Raw genomic sequence first — 22,500 nt, forward strand, 5'->3', positions numbered from 1 at the left:
GAACCCTGTACCCCCTCCATCACAGAACCCTGTACCCCCTCCATCACAGCACACAGCAGCCCCCTCTCCCTGCTACAGGTCCTGGGTTCGAGTCCCGGCTGTCCTCAGTCTACCTGTAGTAATCCCTGAGCCCCGTGCCAGTTCGCCTCCTTACTGACAGCTCTGGTTTCACTGTCTCTTTAAAAAGCGATCGCTGAAGGAGCAGTCAGCCGAATGACTCAGTACAAGACATGATGTTCCCACAGACTGACAGGCAAACTCTGCACTTTAACGGGTTTTAAACAGAAACGTACGCTGATGCCTCATAAACACACACACGTCCAGGCACGTGAGGAAGGCCGAGATGTTCAGAGATACGTTTCCCGGCTGCAGTTGATCCGGGAACAAGAGTTAACTTCCTGTTGAAGTACTTTTATTAAGTTTTGTCGTTAAAGTGTGAGTCATGCTTTGTTCCCCCCGTGGCCATCCCCCCCGCCACAGGACGCAGGCTGCAGTCGAGCCACGGCCTTCCTCAGGTGAACCTCGCTCCCAGCCGAACCCGTCCACTCACGGCCCAGCTCTGCGCCACACGCGGCCTGGGTATCACGAGTGTCTTCGTCTCCACGCCTCCAACACGCTAAGGGGAGAGACAGATGCTCTTTAACAAATGTGACGGGCACCAAGCCAAAGACCTCCAAAGAGCGTATCTCAGGGAGGCGTCTTGAGAAGCTGTGGAGCTCTGATTGAAGTAGGCCCAGGATCTATAAGGAGCAGGGAGGGGTTGGTCCAGAGCGGGCACGCGTGGGCCTGCAAGCTCCAAAACAAAACGGAACAACTTTCCCTGATGGTTAAATATCCCAAAACATGTCAAAGAGGCTCTTATTGTGAACACTGCTCGTGTGTGCTTGAGTGCGTACTGTCGATTCATGTAATTAATCGATAGTGGGCTTCAGCTTGAAGGACCCCAGCATCAAAACCAAATAAACCGGGAGCAGGAAGCTCGCTCGGATGAGCACTAAGAAGAGGAAGATGAACACAAGTGTTCACCGTGTGGTTAGTTTGTAGTCAACGTATCGCTGTGGGCGAGGGGGGTGATGTCCTTCAGGGGGTGGTGGGGGGAGGGGGGGGGGTGAAGGAGGCTGCTGGTCAGAGGGCGTCAGGGATTAAGGCCTGCACAAACACAATGAGCTGAACGGAATGGAGGACCAAGGAGGGTTTGGACTCAGACTCCCTCTGTTAGAAAAGGCCTCCAGGGGAACACCACACAGTGACAGAGGATTGGCCTAACGCATAAAAGGATTGGCAGGGAGTTTAATGTCTAGGCCTTCTCACCAATCAGGATCCTTTTAACCTGTGTGCGTGTGCGTGTGTGTCTTAGGGATGCACCGAATGAATATTCAGCCACCGAAAATGTTCGGCCGAAAATGGCCCAATACTTAATTTTCGGTTTCGGCCGAAGAAGTAAAAAGGCCGAAAAATATACACAAAACTTTTTTATTTTTGATAAAAAAAACAATAATAATAATAATAATTGTTTAACTCATTTATTTAAAAGGTAAATTGTTCTCAAATTATTGCTATAAGGACTGCTGGAATGTTACAAAACGTTCAGTATTAAATAAATATTTTGAATCAATTGTAATTGTTTTTTTTTTATTGAAAAGCAAGATAAAAAAGTTTCTACAGGACATTTTATTGTTTGATTTATGCAATGGTGAAAAATGAAAGCAAACTGAATGAAAAACAGCAAAAGCCACATTCGGTATTCGGTTTCGGCTTTCGGCCAACTGTTTCAGTATATTCGGTTTCGGCCAAGAATTTTCATTTCCGTGCATCCCTAGTGTGTGTGTGTGTGTCTTAATTAATAACAAATAAGTAAATTAAGAAAAATATTGAGGGACTAACACTGGGTAGGTATCCATCACAGATAACAGATTTTTCTCTCCTCTTCCCGGCGGAGCGTCGAGCGTGTGCTTGTTGGCCATCAACAACAACACAAACACATGGGTGAAGCACAATGCCTCCCGTATCCCAACACACATGGAGCAGTCATGTGCTGGTGTCCACCTCCTGTCCAGAGGCCCATCACAGGGATTCAGAGACCAGGAAGACAACCCACTGAAGCGCTGCCATCGGTTTTTGAGGATTCTTAGGGGATTTCTTTAACTTTTGAAACCTTTTTGAAAGACTTCCCAAGTGACTCTACCGAACGTATTTTAGTTTCCTAGTCTCTGGGTCAATGCAGGGCACCTGTCCCTACGGTCGTCATAACGACACCCTCTTTGATCGCCCCCTGGTGACCCCCCCTCTCATCCCCTTTGGGTGAAGGCACCTCGCTATAAGCCTAGTTTGACCCTTGACCTCCAGGAGAAGAGCCAGACCAACAGCCCCTGGACGGAGCCTGTTAACAGCTTCCTGGTCGTCTGCGGTCCTCTGCGAGCCAGGGCATTCCTCTGTGCTAGCGGGATAACAGCACCAGCCTCCGACCTCTGCAGTGTCACACCAAGGCAGCCCTCCTTCCACACACACGGCTGCTCAGCTTACACACACACAGCGCTGTGTGCTGCAGAACACGTATGTATGTACACACACGGGCAGCAGATATTTACTGTGAGGCGCCAGAGAAATGGGTCAATGGAAGCTCAGTTCGCCTCTCTCTCTCTCTCTCTCTCTCTCTCTCTCTCTCTCTCTCTCTCTCTCTCTCTCTCTCTCTCTCTCTCTCTCTCTCTCTCTCTCTCTCTCTCTCTCTCTCTCTCTCTCTCTCTCTCTCTCTCTCTCTCTCTCTCTCTCTCTCTCATGTATTTTGTATCTATATCTCTATAGGTGACTGCCCACCTCATCCATCAATTAAGCAGAGTGACAGCCTGTCACTCACCCATACCCCCTCCTCTCTCTCCCCAATGCCTTGATCACTTTGCGACAAGGTTGAGCGGATAAACTAAGGATTAAAATGAGGGGGATTAAATATATATTAGACATGATGGCAGCAACGTGCAGAAATCGGTAAACATAGCTCTAGGGAAAAGGATCCCCTCGTGAGTTAAGACCAAACAGAGGTTCCACACAGTCCCCAATACCCCATGTCCCTACGTCCGAAGGCTTTGATTGGTGCTGTGGATCCCTACTCTCAGTCTGTGAAGGGGGGGGTATCAGAGAGAGAGAGGACGACACACAGTCTAGTGCGGTAAGGAGATAAAGACTTGTGATACAGCCGCAGAGATGACACGCACACAAGCACACACACACAGCAGTAGTGGCATGAGACAGACAGACACACAAACACACACACACACACACACACACACACACAGCAGTAGGGGCATGAGACAGACAGACACACACACACACACACACACAGCAGTAGGGGCATGAGGCAGACAGACAGACACACACACACACACACAGACACACACACACACACACACACACAGACACACACACACACACACACACACACACACACACAGCAGTAGGGGCATGAGGCAGACAGACAGGTCCTCCAGTAGATAACAGCTCTACCCAGGGCGCGCACCCCTTCCCCCTTCTGATGTAGTGAAGTTTCGGTGGACCTGATGAGCGATGGGGAGTCTGTTAATCGTGATCCACGTGGAGGGTCTCGTTCTGATGCCAAGACGAGGCACACAGACGGCCATGTTGGGTGCTTCGTCCCGATCCTACATCAATAGAGTGTACCGACGCCTCACCTGGAAACCAAGTCGACCCTTACCCTCGTCTCCACGACAACTATTAATAAACATCCTTCCAGCTGGAGACTCGAACCATTTTTATAAATGTACCGACTCCACCAAAATAACTACCCTCCCCCCCCTCTATCCGTTCAGTCAGGTCGTTTAGATTCAACCAAGTTCAATATTTCAGCCATTACAACCAACATATCATGCGTCACACCATACATAATGGCACTAATGCCAATCCTAAAACAAAGTTTACCACATAATAATGATCCTGTCTATCACTGAAGCTCGACCTTGGATATGCCTCCACTATACAATAAAAGCGCGTGGCTCCACAGCCATCCATGTGGAACCCCTTGAGATGTTGTGTTGGGACCAGTCAGTACACATGCTGGTCATGGAGGAACGGCCTCCACCCTCAACACACAGGGGGGCGTGTGCGTCTCCGGCGCAGGTGAGCAACAACACACCTGCGGCATTGAGAGAGAGATCAATGCCCCTCCGCGGGGTGCATCTCGCATTCCAGTCATGCCGAGTTACAGCAACATACGACAGTGTGGAATGAGGAAATCTCGCGTGTGTGTGTGTGTGTGTGTGTGTGTGTGTGTGTGTGTGTGTGTGTGTGTGTGTGTGTGTGTGTGTGTGTGTGTGTGTGTGTGTGTGTGTGTGTGTGTGTGTGTGTGTACGGGATGACGCAGGAGATTCCTCGGTTCCTCCGGTTGGAAGCAAACGGATCAAATCAAAACGTGCACGCTGCACTCGGGGCAGACGGGGCAGACGGGCAACGCGTGATTGCGCGTACACGCGGTGCTTACCTGTGGTCACCACGGCGTGCGCCGCGGTCTCGCTCGAGTGGCCCGGTAGCAGGTCCGAGCGGGACGTGTCCAGGCCCAGGACCACGTAGAGGACGAGTCCCTGGAGCAGGAGCAAGACCACGCTGCGCACGCAGCTCATCGTGCGGGTCAATAAAGCGGAATAAATAAATAAAAACACACACACACACACACCACGCACCTAGCGGTCCCCTTCACACACGCACACACACACACACACACACTCGCACACACACACACTCTCTCTCTCTCACACACACTCGCACACAGACACACACACGCACACACACACACACACAGACCCGGGGTCAACCGGGACCCCAAACTCCGCAGTCCCTTAAGGTGAAATCACAGAACAGGTCCCGAGTCCTGGGTCCGAGTAGAAGAATCATCTAACACCAACTAGTTTGAAATCCTCTTTTGATCACTGATCCGTAACATCCATAACATCCATAACATCCATCGGTCATTGTTGATATCCGGAGACCTTATGAGGGTCCGAGCCGCTCGGTGCGACTTCGGGACCCAGATGAGTTTCCCGAACTCCGAGACATTAATAGGTTCGGCTAGGGGCCCCTCTCAGGTGTCCGGCCATACTTCATGGTCCCCTACCCGGACCTCAGGACCCCTCGCCCGGACCCTAGGGCCCACATAGTCCCCGCAGGAGTCAAGACCTCAGGGGGAAAGTGCGCAGTCTTCCCCGGCTTTACCACTGGGTCCCGAGGAACCCCAGACCGACCAGAGACCAGAGACCAGAGACCGGGCCGAGACCAGATCAGACACCGGAGACCGGATCACAGACCTGAGACCGGGGACCGGTCAGAGACCGGATCAGATGGGTCCAGCGACCCCCTGCCGCTGCTGCAAACGTGGAGCTCCGTGCTCTAACCGGCGCGACTCGCAGATCCGGCATAGACCCGTGAGGACGGCCTAGGAGGGGAGGGGGAGCCCGGCGGTGGACCTCCGCAGACGGTGTGCGAAGCCTCGGGAAAGCCCTGACATCACGGGGGACGCGCGGCTCCTCGGGAGCCCGCCTCTTCTCAGACCGACAGGAAACACAACGCGGCAGCTCAGCGCGGCGTCTTCCTCGCGATCCTACGACACAAGCCGAGGTTTAAGTCGCTCTTCCGGGCGATGATCGCGTGTCCTCCGCGTATCGCGACATATCGAGTGGCTGCCGGTGATGCCGCGGCGGCGAGAGAGCGCAGAACGCTATGGGCGGAAGTCAGTCAGTATGCAAATGAGTTCGGGAGTGACGGTAGGTTCACGTCGGCGCTGTCCACCGCCTCTCGTGCTCGGCGATGATGTGACCAGTGATGCTCCCCGCAGCGCTGAGAGCCGGCTGGCGAGGTCACGTGGCAGTGTGGCGGCTCTAGCGACGTGACGCTTGTGAGCGCAGCCAGTGGATCCTCCTCACTAACTTCAGGGGGGCTCTCTCTCGTTCTCTCGCTCTCTCTCTCTCGCACTCTCGCCGTCTCTCTCTCTCTTACTCACAATATTTCTCTCTCTCTTTCTCTCTCTCTCCGCGCACGGATGCTACCAGCTCCATTGTACTTTACCCCCCCGCCCCCTCTCCCTTGCACGACGACATTCTCTCACCGGCTATCCAAGTTTTTCTCCTTGCGGAGGGCGTCTATTGGTCAGACGGGCCCAACATGGCAGACTGTGATTGGTCGAGCCTCCAAACGTACCTTCCCTCTCGTGGTATTTCTGAGAGATGCGCTGAAGGATGACGCTGTACATTACCCCGCAACATTAGTCATGATGTGTACATTAGGCCTACCCTGCAATGTTAGTCATGATGACATGACGAATTTACCCTGCAATATTAGTCATGATGTCATGAGTCATCAACATTGCTCAGGCCTAGTGTTTTCGTTTTTGTCAGAAAATAGTGTTTCCCAAATCAAAGTAGGCTACTAATCGTACAGAGTACGCGTGCGTGTATCTTGGTAAACTGGTTATGCGATACATGGAATATTTGCTGATGATAACACAGTACATTGAGGTCAAACCCTGGTATAGTTCTGTGAAAAGTAAATATACGTCTTGAAGCATATTTGCTAGGATGCATATTTGCTGTGGAATTTAAACGATGAAGTACAAAACGTGTTTAAACAAGTTGAACAAATAAAAGTACACAAACACATTCTGTCCCAAAGGCCAGAATATATAAAGAATGTATGGAGACATTGTTAAAGAATGAAAGCTTCAATTAGGATCTGCCTTAATTTCTACACCCTGCTGCTCGTTACTCCAGCTAAACACCACCTGTCACTCACCTCAAGGCGTTGGAAGAATCTTCATACCATAATAACGATAATTACAGAAACCAATGTTTCATTCTTCAGACACCGCTCAAAGACCCAGTTCTGAGGGACGTGTCATAACCACGGTGTGTGGCGGTGCGGGAGGTGCAGTAGTGAGTTTTGTGGTGGTGTAAGAGTATTTTGTGGTGGTGGAGGAGTGTTTGGTGGTGGTGGTGGTGGAGGAGTGTTTTGTGGTGGTGGTGGAGGGGTATGTCTGGTGTTGGTGCAGGGGTGTCTGTGGTAGTGGTGGAGGGGGTGTGTAGTGATCGTGGAGGAGTGTGTTTTGTAGTGGGTGGTGTAAGAAGGTGCTGGGGGACTGATTACTCCGCTGAGAAACAGGTGGTTACTGGGTGGGAGGGAGGGGGAGAGAGAGGGAGGGAGAGAGAGAGAGAGAGAGGGAGGGGGAGAGAGAGGGGGAAAGAGAGAGGGGGAAAGAGAGGGAGTGAGAGGCAGGGAGGGGGAGAGGGAGGGGGAAAGAGAGAGAGAGAGAGGAGGGGGAGAGAGGGAGGGAGAGAGAGAGGGAAAGAGTGTGGGAGGGAGAGAGATGGAGGGAGAGAGGGAGGGAGGAGGAGAGACAGGGCGAGAGAGGGGGGGGGTCAAAGAGATGAGCAGCATAATTTGATACGCGACCGCAGTGGAGGTGGGGGGGGCATTCTGGCTGATCGCCCTCCACTGCCTTTAAGAGAGAGAGAGACAAGGACTGAGACAGAGACAGAGAGACAGAAAGAGAGAGACAAGGACTGAGACAGAGACAGAGAGACAGAAAGAGAGAGACAAGGACTGAGACAGAGACACAGAAAGAGAGAGACAGAGACAGAGAGACAGAAAGAGAGAGACAGAGACAGAGAGATAGAAAGACAGTGACAGAGAGATAGAGAGACAGAGACAGAGAGATAGAGAGACAGAGACAGAGAGATAGAAAGACAGAGACAGAGAGATAGAGAGAGAGCGCCAGAAAGAGATTGAGACAGACAGACAGACAGACAGACAGACAGAGAGACAGAGACAGAGAGACAGACAGAGAGACAGACAGAGACAGAGAGAGAGAGCGCCAGAAAGAGATTGAGACAGACAGACAGACAGACAGACAGACAGACAGACAGACAGACAGACAGAGAGCGCCAGAAAGAGATTGAGACAGACAGACAGACAGACAGACAGACAGACAGACAGACAGACAGACAGACCGAGAGAGAGAGAGAGAGAGAACGCCCTGTCCTAATATTGATTCAAAGGGAGAGATTTGATTTTTAATGAGGGCGATCAGTGACTCAGTGACTTGGGAGCGCCAATCGTATCGGAGCGGCCTACGTCCCGTTTTCAGAAGACGAAATAATCGACAAAACCTTGAGGCAAATCTGCATTTATTTCAAAATAATATTTGCAGGCTGAGACAAATATTATCCCGCCAGGGTAATGAGGTTCAGTGACATTGGCTTTGATTTTGGCAAAGGACGCGAACATGCCAACGAAAAGCATAAAATACATAAAACATTATGCATAATGAGGACTGAATCAGTCTCGGAGATCTTCACAGGTTTAGTATAAAAGCATTCTTAAATCAGCAAAACAGGTGCAAATGCTTATTATCATTATTATTATTATTATTATTATTATACATATCAACAGAGTTTACAACTAACCAGAATAAATACTGAGAACGAAACATCTTTGAACACATTATGCACACACGACCACGACTCCTGTGATTGGTGGATACTTTGGGCCGTTTCCACCACAGCTGTGGTGCACAGTAGCTCTTAGCATCTCCACGTAGCAACATTAGCATAATAAACACTGAGCGACCGGCCGAACAACATTCAAACGGTCCCAGCACTGGGCGCAATGATCTGCTTGGACTCCAGTTCAGCGTTCAGGACCTGCGCTGGACGTCTAGCGCTACAGATCGCCTTACGCAGCGCGCTGCCTCCACCTAATAAACAATGGTTAGCTTAGCCCTTAGCTCGCAGCTTAGCAGGCTAAGGCTGGTTCTGTAAGCTAGCTGACAGCATAACGCATTCGGCCCCGCCCACCCAGTGACCCCTCGGAGCAAAGATGGGCGCCAGGTGAACGGAGCACGTGCTAACATGGACGTGCTAACGGCTAATAGCAGAGAGACATGGGTGGAGCAGGGAGGGAGGAGCAGGGGGGAGGGAGGAGCAGGGAGGAGGTGGGAGGGAGGAGGGAGGAGCAGGGAGGGGGAGGGAGGAGCAGGGAGGCGGGGGGAGGGAGGAGCAGGGAGGAGGAGGGGGGAAGGAGGAGGAGGGGGGAGGGAGGAGGAGGGGGAGGGAGGAGGAGTGGGGTGGGAAGAGGAGCAGGTAGGGAGGAGCAGGGAGGAGGAGGGGGAGGGAGGGAGGAGCAGCAGGGAGGAGGAGGGAGGAGGGGGGAGGGAGGAGCAGGGAGGAGGAGCTGTGTCTGTTGATCCTTTCCCCCCTCTTGATCAATCGCGTGGTAACACACACACACTCACACGGTGCTAGCCCGCGGCGCACCGCGGCGGCGGCCTCAGGCTGCGCTGGCGAAGAGGAAGATCTGGATGAGGGGCATGACCTTCAGGGTCGAGAGGTCGGCGAGCACGGCCTAGGGTAGGAGACAGACAGACAGACAGACAGACAGACAGACAGACAGACAGACAGACAGACAGACAGACAGACAGACAGACAGAGCATGAGAGTCGGAGTAGCGGGACAGACTTCCCGTACCGCCTCGGGTCTCGGACCCACAGCCAGCGTGCGGTACGGACCGCTGGACGCTGGCTGGACGGGGGGGGGCAGGGGTCTGAGGGGGGGGGGCAGGGGTCTGAGGGGGGGGCAGGGGTCTGAGGGGGGGGGGGCAGGGGTCTGAGGGGGGGGGGCAGGGGGCTGAGGGGGGGGGGGGGGGGCAGGGGTCTGAGGGGGGGGGGGCAGGGGTCTGAGGGGGGGCTGCCTTCAGGGTCCCGTCGTATTTAGAGCGCCGGTCTAAGATTTCAGGGCGTTCTAATAATACGTCGGCGCTGCGGAGCGCTGTGGTGTTACGATGTCCCTCCATAGGGGGCCGGGGGGGTGGGGGCTCCTCAGGTCAGCACCACCCCCCCCCCCCCCCCCCCCCCCCCACACACACACAGGGAGGAGGGAAGGGGAGACGTCCGGCGGGGCGGAGGAGAAAGGAGGGTCGGTTTGGAGGATGGGTGGGGTTCAGTGGGTGGAGGTGGGGTTCAGTGGGTGGAGGTGGGGTTCAGTGGGTGGGGGTGGGGTTCAGTGGGTTGGTGGGGTTCAGTGGGTTGGTGGGGTTCAGTGGGTGGAGGTGGGGTTCAGTGGGTGGAGGTGGGGTTCAGTGGGTTGGTGGGGTTCAGTGGGTTGGTGGGGTTCAGTGGGTGGAGGTGGGGTTCAGTGGGTTGGGGGGGTTCAGTGGGTGGAGGTGGGGTTCAGTGGGTTGGTGGGGTTCAGTGGGTGGAGGTGGGGTTCAGTGGGTGGAGGTGGGGTTCAGGGAGTGGAGGTGGGGTTCAGTGGGTGGAGGTGGGGTTCAGGGAGTGGAGGTGGGGTTCAGTGGGTTTGGGGGGTTCAGTGGGTGGGGGTGGGGTTCAGTGGGTGGGGGTGGGGTTCAGTGGGTGGGGGTGGGGTTCAGTGGGTTGGGGGGTTCAGTGGGTTGGTGGGGTTCAGTGGGTGGGGGTGGGGTTCAGTGGGTTGGTGGGGTTCAGTGGGTGGAGGTGGGGTTCAGGGAGTGGAGGTGGGGTTCAGTGGGTGGAGGTGGGGTTCAGGGAGTGGAGGTGGGGTTCAGTGGGTTGGGGGGTTCAGTGGGTTGGGGGGGTTCAGTGGGTTGGTGGGGTTCAGTGGGTTGGTGGGTTCAGTAGGTTGGTGGGGTTCAGTGGGTTGGTGGGGTTCAATGGGTTGGTGGGGTTCAGTGGGTTGGGGGGTTCAGTGGGTTGGGGGGTTCAGTGGGTGGAGGTGGGGTTCAGTGGGTTGGGGGGTTCAGTGGGTTGGTCGGGTTCAGTGGGTTGGTGGGTTTCAGTGGGTGGAGGTGGGGTTCAGTGGGTTGGGGGGTTCAGTGGGTTGGTGGGGTTCAGTAGGTTGGGGGGTTCAGTGGGTTGGTGGGGTTCAGTGGGTTGGTGGGGTTCAGTGGGTTGGTGGGGTTCAGTGGGTTGGGGGGGTTCAGTGGGTTGGGGGGGTTCAGTGGGTTGGGGGGTTCAGTGGGTTGGGGGGTTCAGTGGGTTGTGGGGTTCAGTGGGTGGGGGTGGGGTTCAGTGGGTTGGTGGGGTTCAGTGGGTTGGGGGGTTCAGTGGGTTGGGGGGTTCAGTGGGTTGGGGGGTTCAGTGGGTGGAGGTGGGGTTCAGTGGGTTGGGGGGTTCAGTGGGTTGGTCGGGTTCAGTGGGTTGGTGGGTTTCAGTGGGTTGGTGGGGTTCAGTGGGTGGAGGTGGGGTTCAGTGGGTTGGTGGGGTTCAGTGGGTTGGTGGGGTTCAGTGGGTGGAGGTGGGGTTCAGTGGGTGGAGGTGGGGTTCAGTGGGTGGAGGTGGGGTTCAGTGGGTGGAGGTGGGGTTCAGTGGGTGGAGGTGGGGTTCAGTGGGTGGAGGTGGGGTTCAGTGGGTTGGTGGGGTTCAGTGGGTTGGTGGGGTTCAGTGGGTGGAGGTGGGGTTCAGTGGGTGGGGGTGGGGTTCAGTGGGTTGGTGGGGTTCAGTGGGTGGAGGTGGGGTTCAGTGGGTGGGGGTGGGGTTCAGTGGGTGGAGGTGGGGTTCAGTGGGTTGGTGGGGTTCAGTGGGTGGAGGTGGGGTTCAGTGGGTTGTGGGGTTCAGTGGGTTGGTGGGGTTCAGTGGGTTGGGGGGTTCAGTGGGTTGGGGGGTTCAGTGGGTTGGGGGGTTCAGTGGGTTGGGGGGTTCAGTGGGTTGGGGGGTTCAGTGGGTTGGTGGGGTTCAGTGGGTGGAGGTGGGGTTCAGTGGGTTTGTGGGGTTCAGTGGGTTGGGGGGTTCAGTGGGTTGTGGGGTTCAGTGGGTTGGGGGGTTCAGTGGGTTGTGGGGGTCAGTGGGTGGAGGTGGGGTTCAGTGGGTTGGGGGGGTTCAGTGGGTTGTGGGGTTCAGTGGGTTGTGGGGTTCAGTGGGTTGGGGGGGTTCAGTGGGTTGGTGGGGTTCAGTGGGTTGGTGGGGTTCAGTGGGTTGGGGGGTCCAGTGGGTTGGGGGGTTCAGTGGGTTGGTGGGGTTCAGTGGGTGGAGGTGGGGTTCAGTGGGTTTGTGGGGTTCAGTGGGTTGGTGGGGTTCAGTGGGTGGAGGTGGGGTTCAGTGGGTTTGTGGGGTTCAGTGGGTTGGGGGGTTCAGTGGGTTGTGGGGTTCAGTGGGTGGAGGTGGGGTTCAGTGGGTTTGTGGGGTTCAGTGGGTTGTGGGGTTCAGTGGGTTGTGGGGTTCAGTGGGTGGAGGTGGGGTTCAGTGGGTTGGGGGGTTCAGTGGGTGGAGGTGGGGTTCAGTGGGTTGTGGGGTTCAGTGGGTTGGGGGGTTCAGTGGGTTGGGGGGTTCAGTGGGTTGTGGGGTTCAGTGGGTGGAGGTGGGGTTCAGTGGGTTGGGGGGTTCAGTGGGTGGAGGTGGGGTTCAGTGGGTTGTGGGGTTCAGTGGGTTGGGGGGTTCAGTGGGTTGTGGGGTTCAGTGGGTTGGGGGGTTCAGTGGGTTGGGGGGTTCAGTGGGTTGGGGGGTTCAGTGGGTTGGGGGGTTCAGTGGGTTGGTGGGGTTCAGTGGGTTGTGGGGTTCAGTGGGTTGTGGGGTTCAGTGGGTTGTTGGGGTTCAGTGGGTTGGGGGGGTTCAGTGGGTTGGTGGGGTTCAGTGGGTTGTGGGGTTCAGTGGGTTGGGGGGTTCAGTGGGTTGGGGGGTTCAGTGGGTTGGTGGGGTTCAGTGGGTTGGTGGGGTTCAGTGGGTTGGGGGGTCCAGTGGGTTGGGGGGTTCAGTGGGTTGGTGGGGTTCAGTGGGTGGAGGTGGGGTTCAGTGGGTTTGTGGGGTTCAGTGGGTTGGTGGGGTTCAGTGGGTGGAGGTGGGGTTCAGTGGGTTTGTGGGGTTCAGTGGGTTGGGGGGTTCAGTGGGTTGTGGGGTTCAGTGGGTGGAGGTGGGGTTCAGTGGGTTTGTGGGGTTCAGTGGGTTGTGGGGTTCAGTGGGTTGTGGGGTTCAGTGGGTGGAGGTGGGGTTCAGTGGGTTGGGGGGTTCAGTGGGTTGGGGGGTTCAGTGGGTGGAGGTGGGGTTCAGTGGGTTGGGGGGTTCAGTGGGTTGGGGGGTTCAGTGGGTTGGGGGGTTCAGTGGGTTGTGGGGTTCAGTGGGTGGAGGTGGGGTTCAGTGGGTTGGGGGGTTCAGTGGGTGAAGGTGGGGTTCAGTGGGTTGTGGGGTTCAGTGGGTTGGGGGGTTCAGTGGGTTCGGGGGTTCAGTGGGTTGGGGGGTTCAGTGGGTTGGGGGGTTCAGTGGGTTGGGGGGTTCAGTGGGTTGGTGGGGTTCAGTGGGTTGGTGGGGTTCAGTGGGTTGTGGGGTTCAGTGGGTTGTGGGGTTCAGTGGGTTGGGGGGTTCAGTGGGTTGGGGGGTTCAGTGGGTTGGGGGGTTCAGTGGGTGGAGGTGGGGTTCAGTGGGTTGGTGGGGTTCAGTGGGTTGGGGGGTTCAGTGGGTTGGGGGGTTCAGTGGGTGGGGGTGGGGTTCAGTGGGTTGTGGGGTTCAGTGGGTTGTGGGGTTCATTGGGTTTGTGGGGTTCAGTGGGTTGGGGGGTTCAGTGGGTTGGGGGGTTCAGTGGGTTGGTGGGGTTCAGTGGGTTGGGGGGTTCAGTGGGTTGGGGGGTTCAGTGGTTGGGGGTAACCTCTAATGACAATGTGGCAGCAGTCCTCTCTCAGACTCTGATGCACACGTGACTCCCTTCGCTCCCAGGAGGGCACCTTAAGACGGGACCTCATACGTGTGTCGGCTGGAGGGGGTCTATGTGCTGGGCTGGGGTCGGGTGGGCGTAGCTGGTGGGGTGCCAGGCCTCGGGGTGACGGAGGGGGGCTGGTGGGGTGACGGAGGGGGGGGTCTCTAAGTGTCCAGCCAGCGTTTTCTTCAAGAATGTGCTGCTGAAGACCGGGTTACCAGCGCTGGCAGATAACACACGCTATTTACAGCCTCCAGAGTGACACACACACACACACACACACACACACACACACACACACACACACACACACACACACACACACACACACACACACACACACACACACACACACACACACACACACACGTTACAGTTCACTGACACACACACACACACACACAGAGGAGACTGTACATACATAAACATCCTAACACACACACACCCTGAAAGTTATACATTGTAACAAGCATTGACACACATCCACACACGCACGTTACAGTTCACTAACACACACACACACACATTACAGTTCACTAACACACACACACACACACACACACACAGAGGAGACTGTACATACATAAACATCCTAACACACACACACACCCTGAAAGAGTTATACATTGTAACAAGCATTGACACACATCCACACACGCACGTTACAGTTCACTAACACACACACACACACACACACACACACACACACACACACACACACACACACACACACACACACACACACACACACACACACACACACACACACACACACACACACACACACTACTGTATTAGTATAAGCTACACGTGAACCTCCTAAGATGGCGCGATTTGATTGGTTCGCTTCTTGGGATATATCCCATGATTGAAATCTCAAACTCTGGATATTGTTTGTCACGCAAATAAAATCCCGGCAAAAAGTGTTAACTTGTTTATTTTTGGAGCGCTCACGTGTAAAACAATTATTCACCCCATTCACCATCCGCGAATAATTGTTAATTATAACAAGCAATTAAACAGTACACACGCATACATTCTCCTAACACACACACACACCCTTAAAGACATACACCTTATATCAAGCATTGACACACATACACGTTACAGCTCACTAACACACACACACACACACACACACACACACACACACACACACACACACACACACACACACACACACACACACACACACACACACACACACACACACACACACACACACACACACACACACACACACCAGGGTGCCGTCTCACCTCGGCGGAGGCCAGGGACGTCACCTCCATCAGGTTGTCTGAGCGGAACGCAAACACAGCTGCAGCCAGCACTGGGGTCAGAGGTCAAGATGGGGAGGGGGGGAGGAAAGGGGGGGGGGGGGGGTCAGAGGAGGTGGGGGCAAGAGACGTAACATGGAAAGTGAGGAGAGCGAGAGCGAGAGAGAGAACATACGAGGGTAATTAGAACCAGTGTGTTACCAAACAGAGAAGCTCTGGGCCTGAGTCAGCCCAGGTGCATTGTGGGTAGTACCTGCCAGGATCTCCAGCGAGTCGTAGGCCAGGAGGCGGTCCCAGAGAAGCAGCAGCTGGTCAGTGGACAGGTAGCCCGAGAAGGCCCTCACCATCCACCTGAAGGCTATTCGCAGACTGCCCAGCCCGTCGTCCAATCACAGAGCACGCGGTTACAAAACAAAGCCAGGGCAGAAACTAATGGTGACAGTGCAACTGCAGTTTATTTAAAATATAGTATCATCGGACAGGTATGACAATTAAAAGAATCTTGATAAATGATTGGAATAACTTACTGCTGGACATTTGGGGTGAAATGTTTACAGAGACACATGACGGTTATGACCTTCAGTAATAGTGATAAGTAATATTAATCTGAGGTCCCAATGTGTCCAATTTACTATGGGAAGTGTATTACTATGAATCCTAAACAAATCGCCTCCCTTCTATCGGCGTGAAATGTGTTATGTTTCAGCGATTCGCCACTAGATGGCGCCACCTCCTTTACTATACTGGGGACGGACACTACCTTCAGTAGGTCATCGGCTGAATAATAGTATACATAAACATATACATATCTATGAATAAATGCACCGTTTCTGAGCATATACGGTCTGAATACTCCGGCTGGAAGCCACTGAACTAACATATACTTAATAAATAGTTGTCATAGCCATTCTGGTTTGTTTGCATTTTTCCCGCAGCCTTTTGAATTTTGGAATGGAACCACGACCAGAACCACCGGAAAAACAGAAACAACATTCTGCCCATCAGAGTTCAATAGACTCTCTCACTACCTAGTTCAATAGGTAGTGAGAGAGGCTGACATTAGTGAGCTAGTTAGTGAGGCTAGTTATCGGTACTCACGGCTGGGCCCCGATCTGCCGGAGGTGGTAGAAGAGCTGGGGCAGGTGCGCCTGCAGCAGACGCTCAAACTGCAGACACAGAGATACGATGCCCTGCAACCAGCAGACAGTCAGCCAGGGTGACCTCTGACCCCCGGGGACGGTCTGGGTTCAGATCCCCCCGTCTGCAGAACGGTCTGGGTTCAGATCCCCCCGTCTGCAGAACGGTCTGGGTACAGATCCCCCCGTCTGCAGAACGGTCTGGGTACAGATCCCCCCGTCTGCAGAACGGTCTGGGTTCAGATCACCCCGTCTGCAGAACGGTCTGGGTTCAGATCACCCCGTCTGCAGAACGGTCTGGGTTCAGATCCCCCGTCTGCAGAACGGTCTGGGTTCAGATCCCCCCGTCTGCAGAACGGTCTGGGTTCAGATCCCCCCGTCTGCAGAACGGTCTGGGTTCAGATCCCCCCGTCTGCAGATGTATCCACGAAGGCCTCCCAGAGTGACGTCCCTACCTGCTCCTCAACGCCATGTTTCTTAATATTCTCTCTCTTCACACACACCTGCACACACACACACACACACACACACACACACACACACACACACACACACACTCACCGAGGGCGAGGAGGAGACGGAGTGCAGGCGGAAGAAGTAGCGGACGTACATCTCTCTGAAGACCGAGTACAGCTCAGAGGGGGAGTTGTACAGGAAGCACAGTGGGGCCACTGGGGGGACACACACACACACACACACACACACACACACACACACACACACACACACACACACACACACACACACACACACACACACACACACACACACACACACACACACACACACACACACACATTATAGAGGGAACACAGGGAGGCCACTGGGGGGAGACACACACACACACATAGTATAAAGACACACTAACAGACACACACACACACACACACACACACACACACACACACGTGGATAAAGACACACACAGGTGGCAGAGGAAGCACAGCGGGGACACACACACACATTTATAAAGATACACAAACATATATAAAGACATGCATACAAACACGTTGTAGAGGAGCCACTGGAGACACACACACACACACACACACACACACACACACACACACACACACACACACACACACACACACACACACACACACACACACACACACACACACACACACACACACACACAGGTTTGCGGGAGCAGTGTGTGTGAAAGGAGCCGGCTCACCATACATGGAGAAGCCGTGGAACGGGATAACACCTGTGAGGAGACATTTACATATTCAGGATGTTGTCATCATTATGCAGTATCAGACACACTTCCCCATTACACTCTCCCCCGCTGCACACCGGCACAGCTCCTAACACAAACCTACAGTCTCTACAGAGTGGAGACCAGAGAGATACAGCTCCTAACACAAACCTACAGTCTCTACAGAGTGGAGACCACAGAGATACAGCTCCTAACACAAACCTACAGTCTCTACAGAGTGGAGACCAGAGAGATACAGCTCCTAACACAAACCTACAGTCTCTACAGAGTGGAGACCACAGATACAGCTCCTAACACAAACCTACAGTCTCTACAGAGTGGAGACCACAGAGATACAGCTCCTAACACAAACCTACAGTCTCTACAGAGTGGAGACCACAGATACAGCTCCTAACACAAACCTACAGTCTCTACAGAGTGGAGACCACAGATACAGCTCCTAACACAAACCTACAGTCTCTACAGAGTGGAGACCACAGAGATACAGCTCCTAACACAAACCTACAGTCTCTACAGAGTGGAGACCACAGATACAGCTCCTAACACAAACCTACAGTCTCTACAGAGTGGAGACCACAGATACAGCTCCTAACACAAACCTACAGTCTCTACAGAGTGGAGACCACGGAGATACAGCTCCTAACACAAAACTACAGTCTCTACAGAGTGGAGACCAGAGAGATACAGCTCCTAACACAAACCTACAGTCTCTACAGAGTGGAGACCACAGAGATACAGCTCCTTACACAAACCTACAGTCTCTACAGAGTGGAGACCAGAGAGATACAGCTCCTAACACAAACCTACAGTCTCTACAGAGTGGAGACCACAGAGATACAGCTCCTAACACAAACCTACAGTCTCTACAGAGTGGAGACCACAGAGATACAGCTCCTAACACAAACCTACAGTCTCTACAGAGTGGAGACCACAGAGATACAGCTCCTAACACAAACCTACAGTCTCTACAGAGTGGAGACCACAGAGATACAGCTCCTAACACAAACCTAAAGTCCCTACAAAGTGGAGACCAGAGAGATACAGCCAGTCCAGTACACTCAGTCACTCAGAACACTGTACACATGTAAACATGTACACTGTACACACTCTACACACTGAACACTGTAAACATTTACACACTTTAAACATGTACACACTGTCACTTGTACACAATGTCACATGTACACACTGTAACATACACTGTCACAGGTACACACTGTCACATGTAGACACTGTCACATGTAGACACTGTCACATGTACACACTGTCACATGTACACAGTCACATGAACACACTGTCACATGTAGACACTGTCACATGTAGACACTGTCACATGTACACACTGTCACATGAACACACTGTCACATGTACACACTGTCACATGAACACACTGTCACATGAACACACTGTCACATGAACACACTGTCACATTTACACGCCGTCACATGTACACATGTACACACTGTCACATGTACACGCTGTCACATGTGTACAGGCCATGGTTTGGACATTGAAGACAAACTCTCACCGTTGGGGGGATACACTACTGCACACTCCTCTTGACCCTTTCCTGGAGAGTAGAGAAACACACACACGCTCAATCTATTCATGCAAGCGTGTTTTCACGTATTCACTATGTTATGCATTCCACAACATTATTGAGGGTGTGTGTAAGGCTGTTGTGTGTGGTTCATGTGTGTGTGTGTGTGTTGAGAGCTGTGTGTTGTGTGTGGTGTATGTGTGTGTAAGGGTGTTGTGTGTTTGAGTGTGTGTGTATGGTTTATGAGGCCGTCTCCCCACCCTGTATGAAGGACTGTGTGTGTGTGTGTGTGTGTCTGGTTCCAGTGTGTGTGTGTGTGTGTGTGTGTGTGTGTGTGTGTGTGTGTGTGTGTGTGTGTGTGTGTGTGTGTGTGTGTGTGTGTGTGTGTGTGTGTGTGTGTGTGTGTGTGTGTGTGTGTGTGTGTGTCACTAGCCCCTCCCCCCACCCTGTATGAAGGACCTCGGAGGGCTGGCGCTGTTGTACATGAAGTGCTCCAAGATGGCCGTGTCTCTGGAGAAGCACATCAACACCTGAAGAGGAACACACACACACACAAACACACACACACACACACACTTAGATTCAGATTGCTATGCTTGTGAGGACACACTCCACACACGGTTAATTGCGTCTGATCTGAGGAGGTCACGCCAGCGCATCCAAAGTGTCCTTCAGGGATGTTCGCCTTCATGGTCCTCCAGGCCTATCGGACACACTCTTCTCTTCATGGTCCTCCAGGCCTATCGGACACACTCTTCTCTTCATGGTCCTCCAGGCCTATCAAACACACTCTTCTCTCCATGGTCCTCCAGGCCTATCGGACACACTCTTCTCTTCATGGTCCTCCCAGGCCAATCAGACACCCTCTTCTCTTCATGGTCCTCCCAGGCCAATCAGACACCCTCTTCTCTTCATGGTCCTCCCAGGCCAATCAGACACCCTCTTCTCTTCATGGTCCTCCCAGGCCTATCAGACACACTCTTCTCTTCCTGGTCCTCCAGGCCTATCAGACACACTCTTCTCTTCATGGTCCGCCCAGGCCTATCGGACACCCTCTTCTCTTCCTGGTTCAGATCATCATCTACGCAGGACGGGATCCACCAACACATGTGGCTTGGAGCATGCTCCTATCTTCTGCGTCTCACGCTACTTTGGGGTCAGAGTATGTTCTGTTCGTCCCTTTGGGGGGGGGGGGGGGGGTCTCGCTCCACGCGCTGCAGAGGAGACACTTCATTAGAGCCGACGACCTCATCAGAGCGGAGATTAGCCGCGGAGTGTCGCCGACGTCTGCTCCCCGTCGCCGCGGGAAACGACCATGTGACCTCCGACGCCCGGAGCGCGGCTGGGATTTAACCGGCGCGTCTTTAATCAAAACGGGTTTAGATTGGATTCATTACAGCTGATTGCCTCTGTGCTCCAACGGTGAATTAAAAAGGCTCTGCCTCCTCCCGTTGTTCCTTCACACAGCTTTGCAGAGGTGTAGACGAGGTTGTGTGCATTACTAAAACACGGAAGGACTTCTATCACTGCATTAATACTGGTATGTATTAATATATAACGGCTGATATGGCCTGCGGCCGGTCTCTCATGAGGCTCCGGTGGCGACCGGTTGGCCCCTCAGTTGATCTCAATCTCGCCCTGTTTGCGTTGAGTTCCAACGACGTCATCAACCAGTACTCCCAGTTTACTGAATTCTCCCACTGCCCGGTGAACCAGTCATGGGTCAACACCGGCTCAGCCTAGCGGCCGCGGCTTCAGCCTGGGCACACCTGGAGCGATAAGCCGGGCGAACCATGACATTAACAGGACTAAATAACAGACACACACACACACACACACACTCACACACACACAAAGACACACCCTGGTAGCATGTTTGTGGCGGCTCGGCTATCAGCCGAATGCAGCGGAAGGCAAACAGAGCTGGGTGTATTGGAACAAGCTAATAGGAACAGATAGGATTCTGTGTGTGTGCGCACGTGTCTGTGTGTGCATGTGTGCTTGTGCATGTCTGTGTGTGCATGTGTGTGTGTGTGTGTGTGTGTGTGTGTGTGTGTGTGTGTGTGTGTGTGTGTGTGTGTGTGTGTGTGTGTGTGTGTGTGTGTGTGTGTGTTATGGGGGTACAGCCGGGCGGTGGGGGGGTTCAGCCCAGAGCTGAGCGGTTCTATTAATGAAGGAACACGTTGAGACGCGTTTAGTGAAAGGGAAGCGCTGAGTCCCAAAATAAAGAGCTGTTCATTTGGGCTCCTGTTTCAGGGACGGTCCCGTGAGAGGGAGACGGGAGCCACTGCTGAAGGTTTAAAAAGGTCTTCTGGAGAGAATACTGATGAGAATATAAAGATGAAGAGGAGCCACGCCCACCTGGTAGAGGAAGTCTTCAAACACAAAGTAGTAGTCATCGTTACTGGCTGTGAGCTTCACGTCCTGCGGGGGGACACATCACACATCAACCAGGAATAACATGAAGCCCTGGGAATAACATTTGGACCGGGAATAACATGTAGGACTGGGGATAACATGTAGGACTGGGAATAACATGAAGGACTGGGAATAACATGTAGGACTGGAAATAACATGGAAGGAATAACATGTAGGACTGGGAATAACATGAAGGACTGGGTAAGACATGGAAGGACTGGGAATAACATGGAAAGACTGGGAATAACATGAAGCCCTGGGAATAACATTGAGGAATGGGAATAACATGGAGGACTGGGAATAACATGGAATTCTGGGAATAACATGGAGTTCTGGGAATAGGATTAATAAAGAATCCTATCATAATAGGATAAATAACATATACATTATCAATCATTCATAATAACAGAAATGGGACAATAACAGATTGTGTTTCTGGTCAGCATCATCATGTCCAGCTCAAAAAATTGAAGTGCTTTGCTCACTGGTTGTAAACAGATAGTTAATGAAGGATTCCAGGCTGAATACCTTATAGATGAGGTTGTCAACCAGCATGTCGTGTTGAATGACCCCAGCCTTCAGCTGCTCATAGTGCATCATGTCCTGGGGGAAGAGAGAGAGAGAGGGAGAGGGGGAGAGGGAGAGGGAGAGGGAGAGGGAGAGGGAGTGGGAGGGAGAGAGAGAGAGAGATCAATGGACAGCTAACATCATCTAACTTAATGTGACTGTTTTCTAAAACTGCAGTGAGTGAAATCTTTCTGGACAGCCCTCGTTAATGAGCCGCAGGTGAAGGCATCCCGCCCAACGCTGCCTAGCCCTAACCCTAACCCCCAGTGGGACATTGGGCTTTGAACCCAGGGATGGGAATGAACACAAGGGCACCCTGCCCCATCATCAGATCCTCCCAGGCCACTGCAATATGAGGCTGCTCTGCAGGTTTCTGCTGCGTTCTGTTCTACGTTGTTCAGTTATATGCCTTTGCCATAATTCATTCCTAATAATGTTGAGTGGGGTTGATGATGAAGACGTTTCCCCTCGGGGGGGGGGGGGGGGCTCCACTAAATCACCCTCATGTGCGCCCGTTGTCCCAGCCGAGGCTAACAGACACGCGCTCTCTGGTTTCCGACCGAGCGTTTATAAACTCGTACGTCAACGTCTCCGGTCGCCGTAGGAACACACTAAACCTCTTGACGGACGGATGTGGCGCGGTGGCCATGGCAACGAGCAGCCAATGAGAGACGGGCTACGGGGTTCCTGC

General features: G+C 53.4%; 2 protein-coding genes across 2 annotated transcripts in view; both read right to left on the minus strand.

The window, feature by feature from the left end:
- The window catches only part of stim2b (stromal interaction molecule 2b), a 34,190-nt gene extending 28,066 nt beyond the window's left edge, over positions 1–6,124 (minus strand). Inside the window, exon 1 of the mRNA XM_030338512.1 lies at positions 4,490–6,124. Coding sequence (XP_030194372.1) covers positions 4,490–4,628 — 139 coding nt within the window. The 5' untranslated portion in view covers positions 4,629–6,124. The remainder of the gene's footprint in view (positions 1–4,489) is intronic.
- A 2,039-nt stretch (positions 6,125–8,163) lies between these two features.
- tbc1d19 (TBC1 domain family, member 19) overlaps positions 8,164–22,500 on the minus strand; it is a 23,919-nt gene continuing 9,582 nt past the window's right edge. The window contains exons 12-22 of the mRNA XM_030338910.1: positions 21,771–21,845; positions 21,186–21,248; positions 19,270–19,354; positions 18,813–18,854; positions 17,240–17,272; positions 16,621–16,730; positions 16,022–16,113; positions 15,177–15,292; positions 14,906–14,976; positions 9,287–9,396; positions 8,164–8,749 (exon numbers count right to left, since the gene is read on the minus strand). Of these exons, the coding sequence (XP_030194770.1) occupies positions 9,322–9,396; positions 14,906–14,976; positions 15,177–15,292; positions 16,022–16,113; positions 16,621–16,730; positions 17,240–17,272; positions 18,813–18,854; positions 19,270–19,354; positions 21,186–21,248; positions 21,771–21,845 (762 nt within the window). The 3' untranslated portion in view covers positions 8,164–8,749; positions 9,287–9,321. The remainder of the gene's footprint in view (positions 8,750–9,286; positions 9,397–14,905; positions 14,977–15,176; positions 15,293–16,021; positions 16,114–16,620; positions 16,731–17,239; positions 17,273–18,812; positions 18,855–19,269; positions 19,355–21,185; positions 21,249–21,770; positions 21,846–22,500) is intronic.

The sequence above is a fragment of the Gadus morhua genome, chromosome 17, assembly GCF_902167405.1.
Source record: "Gadus morhua chromosome 17, gadMor3.0, whole genome shotgun sequence".
Lineage (NCBI taxonomy): Eukaryota > Metazoa > Chordata > Actinopteri > Gadiformes > Gadidae > Gadus > Gadus morhua.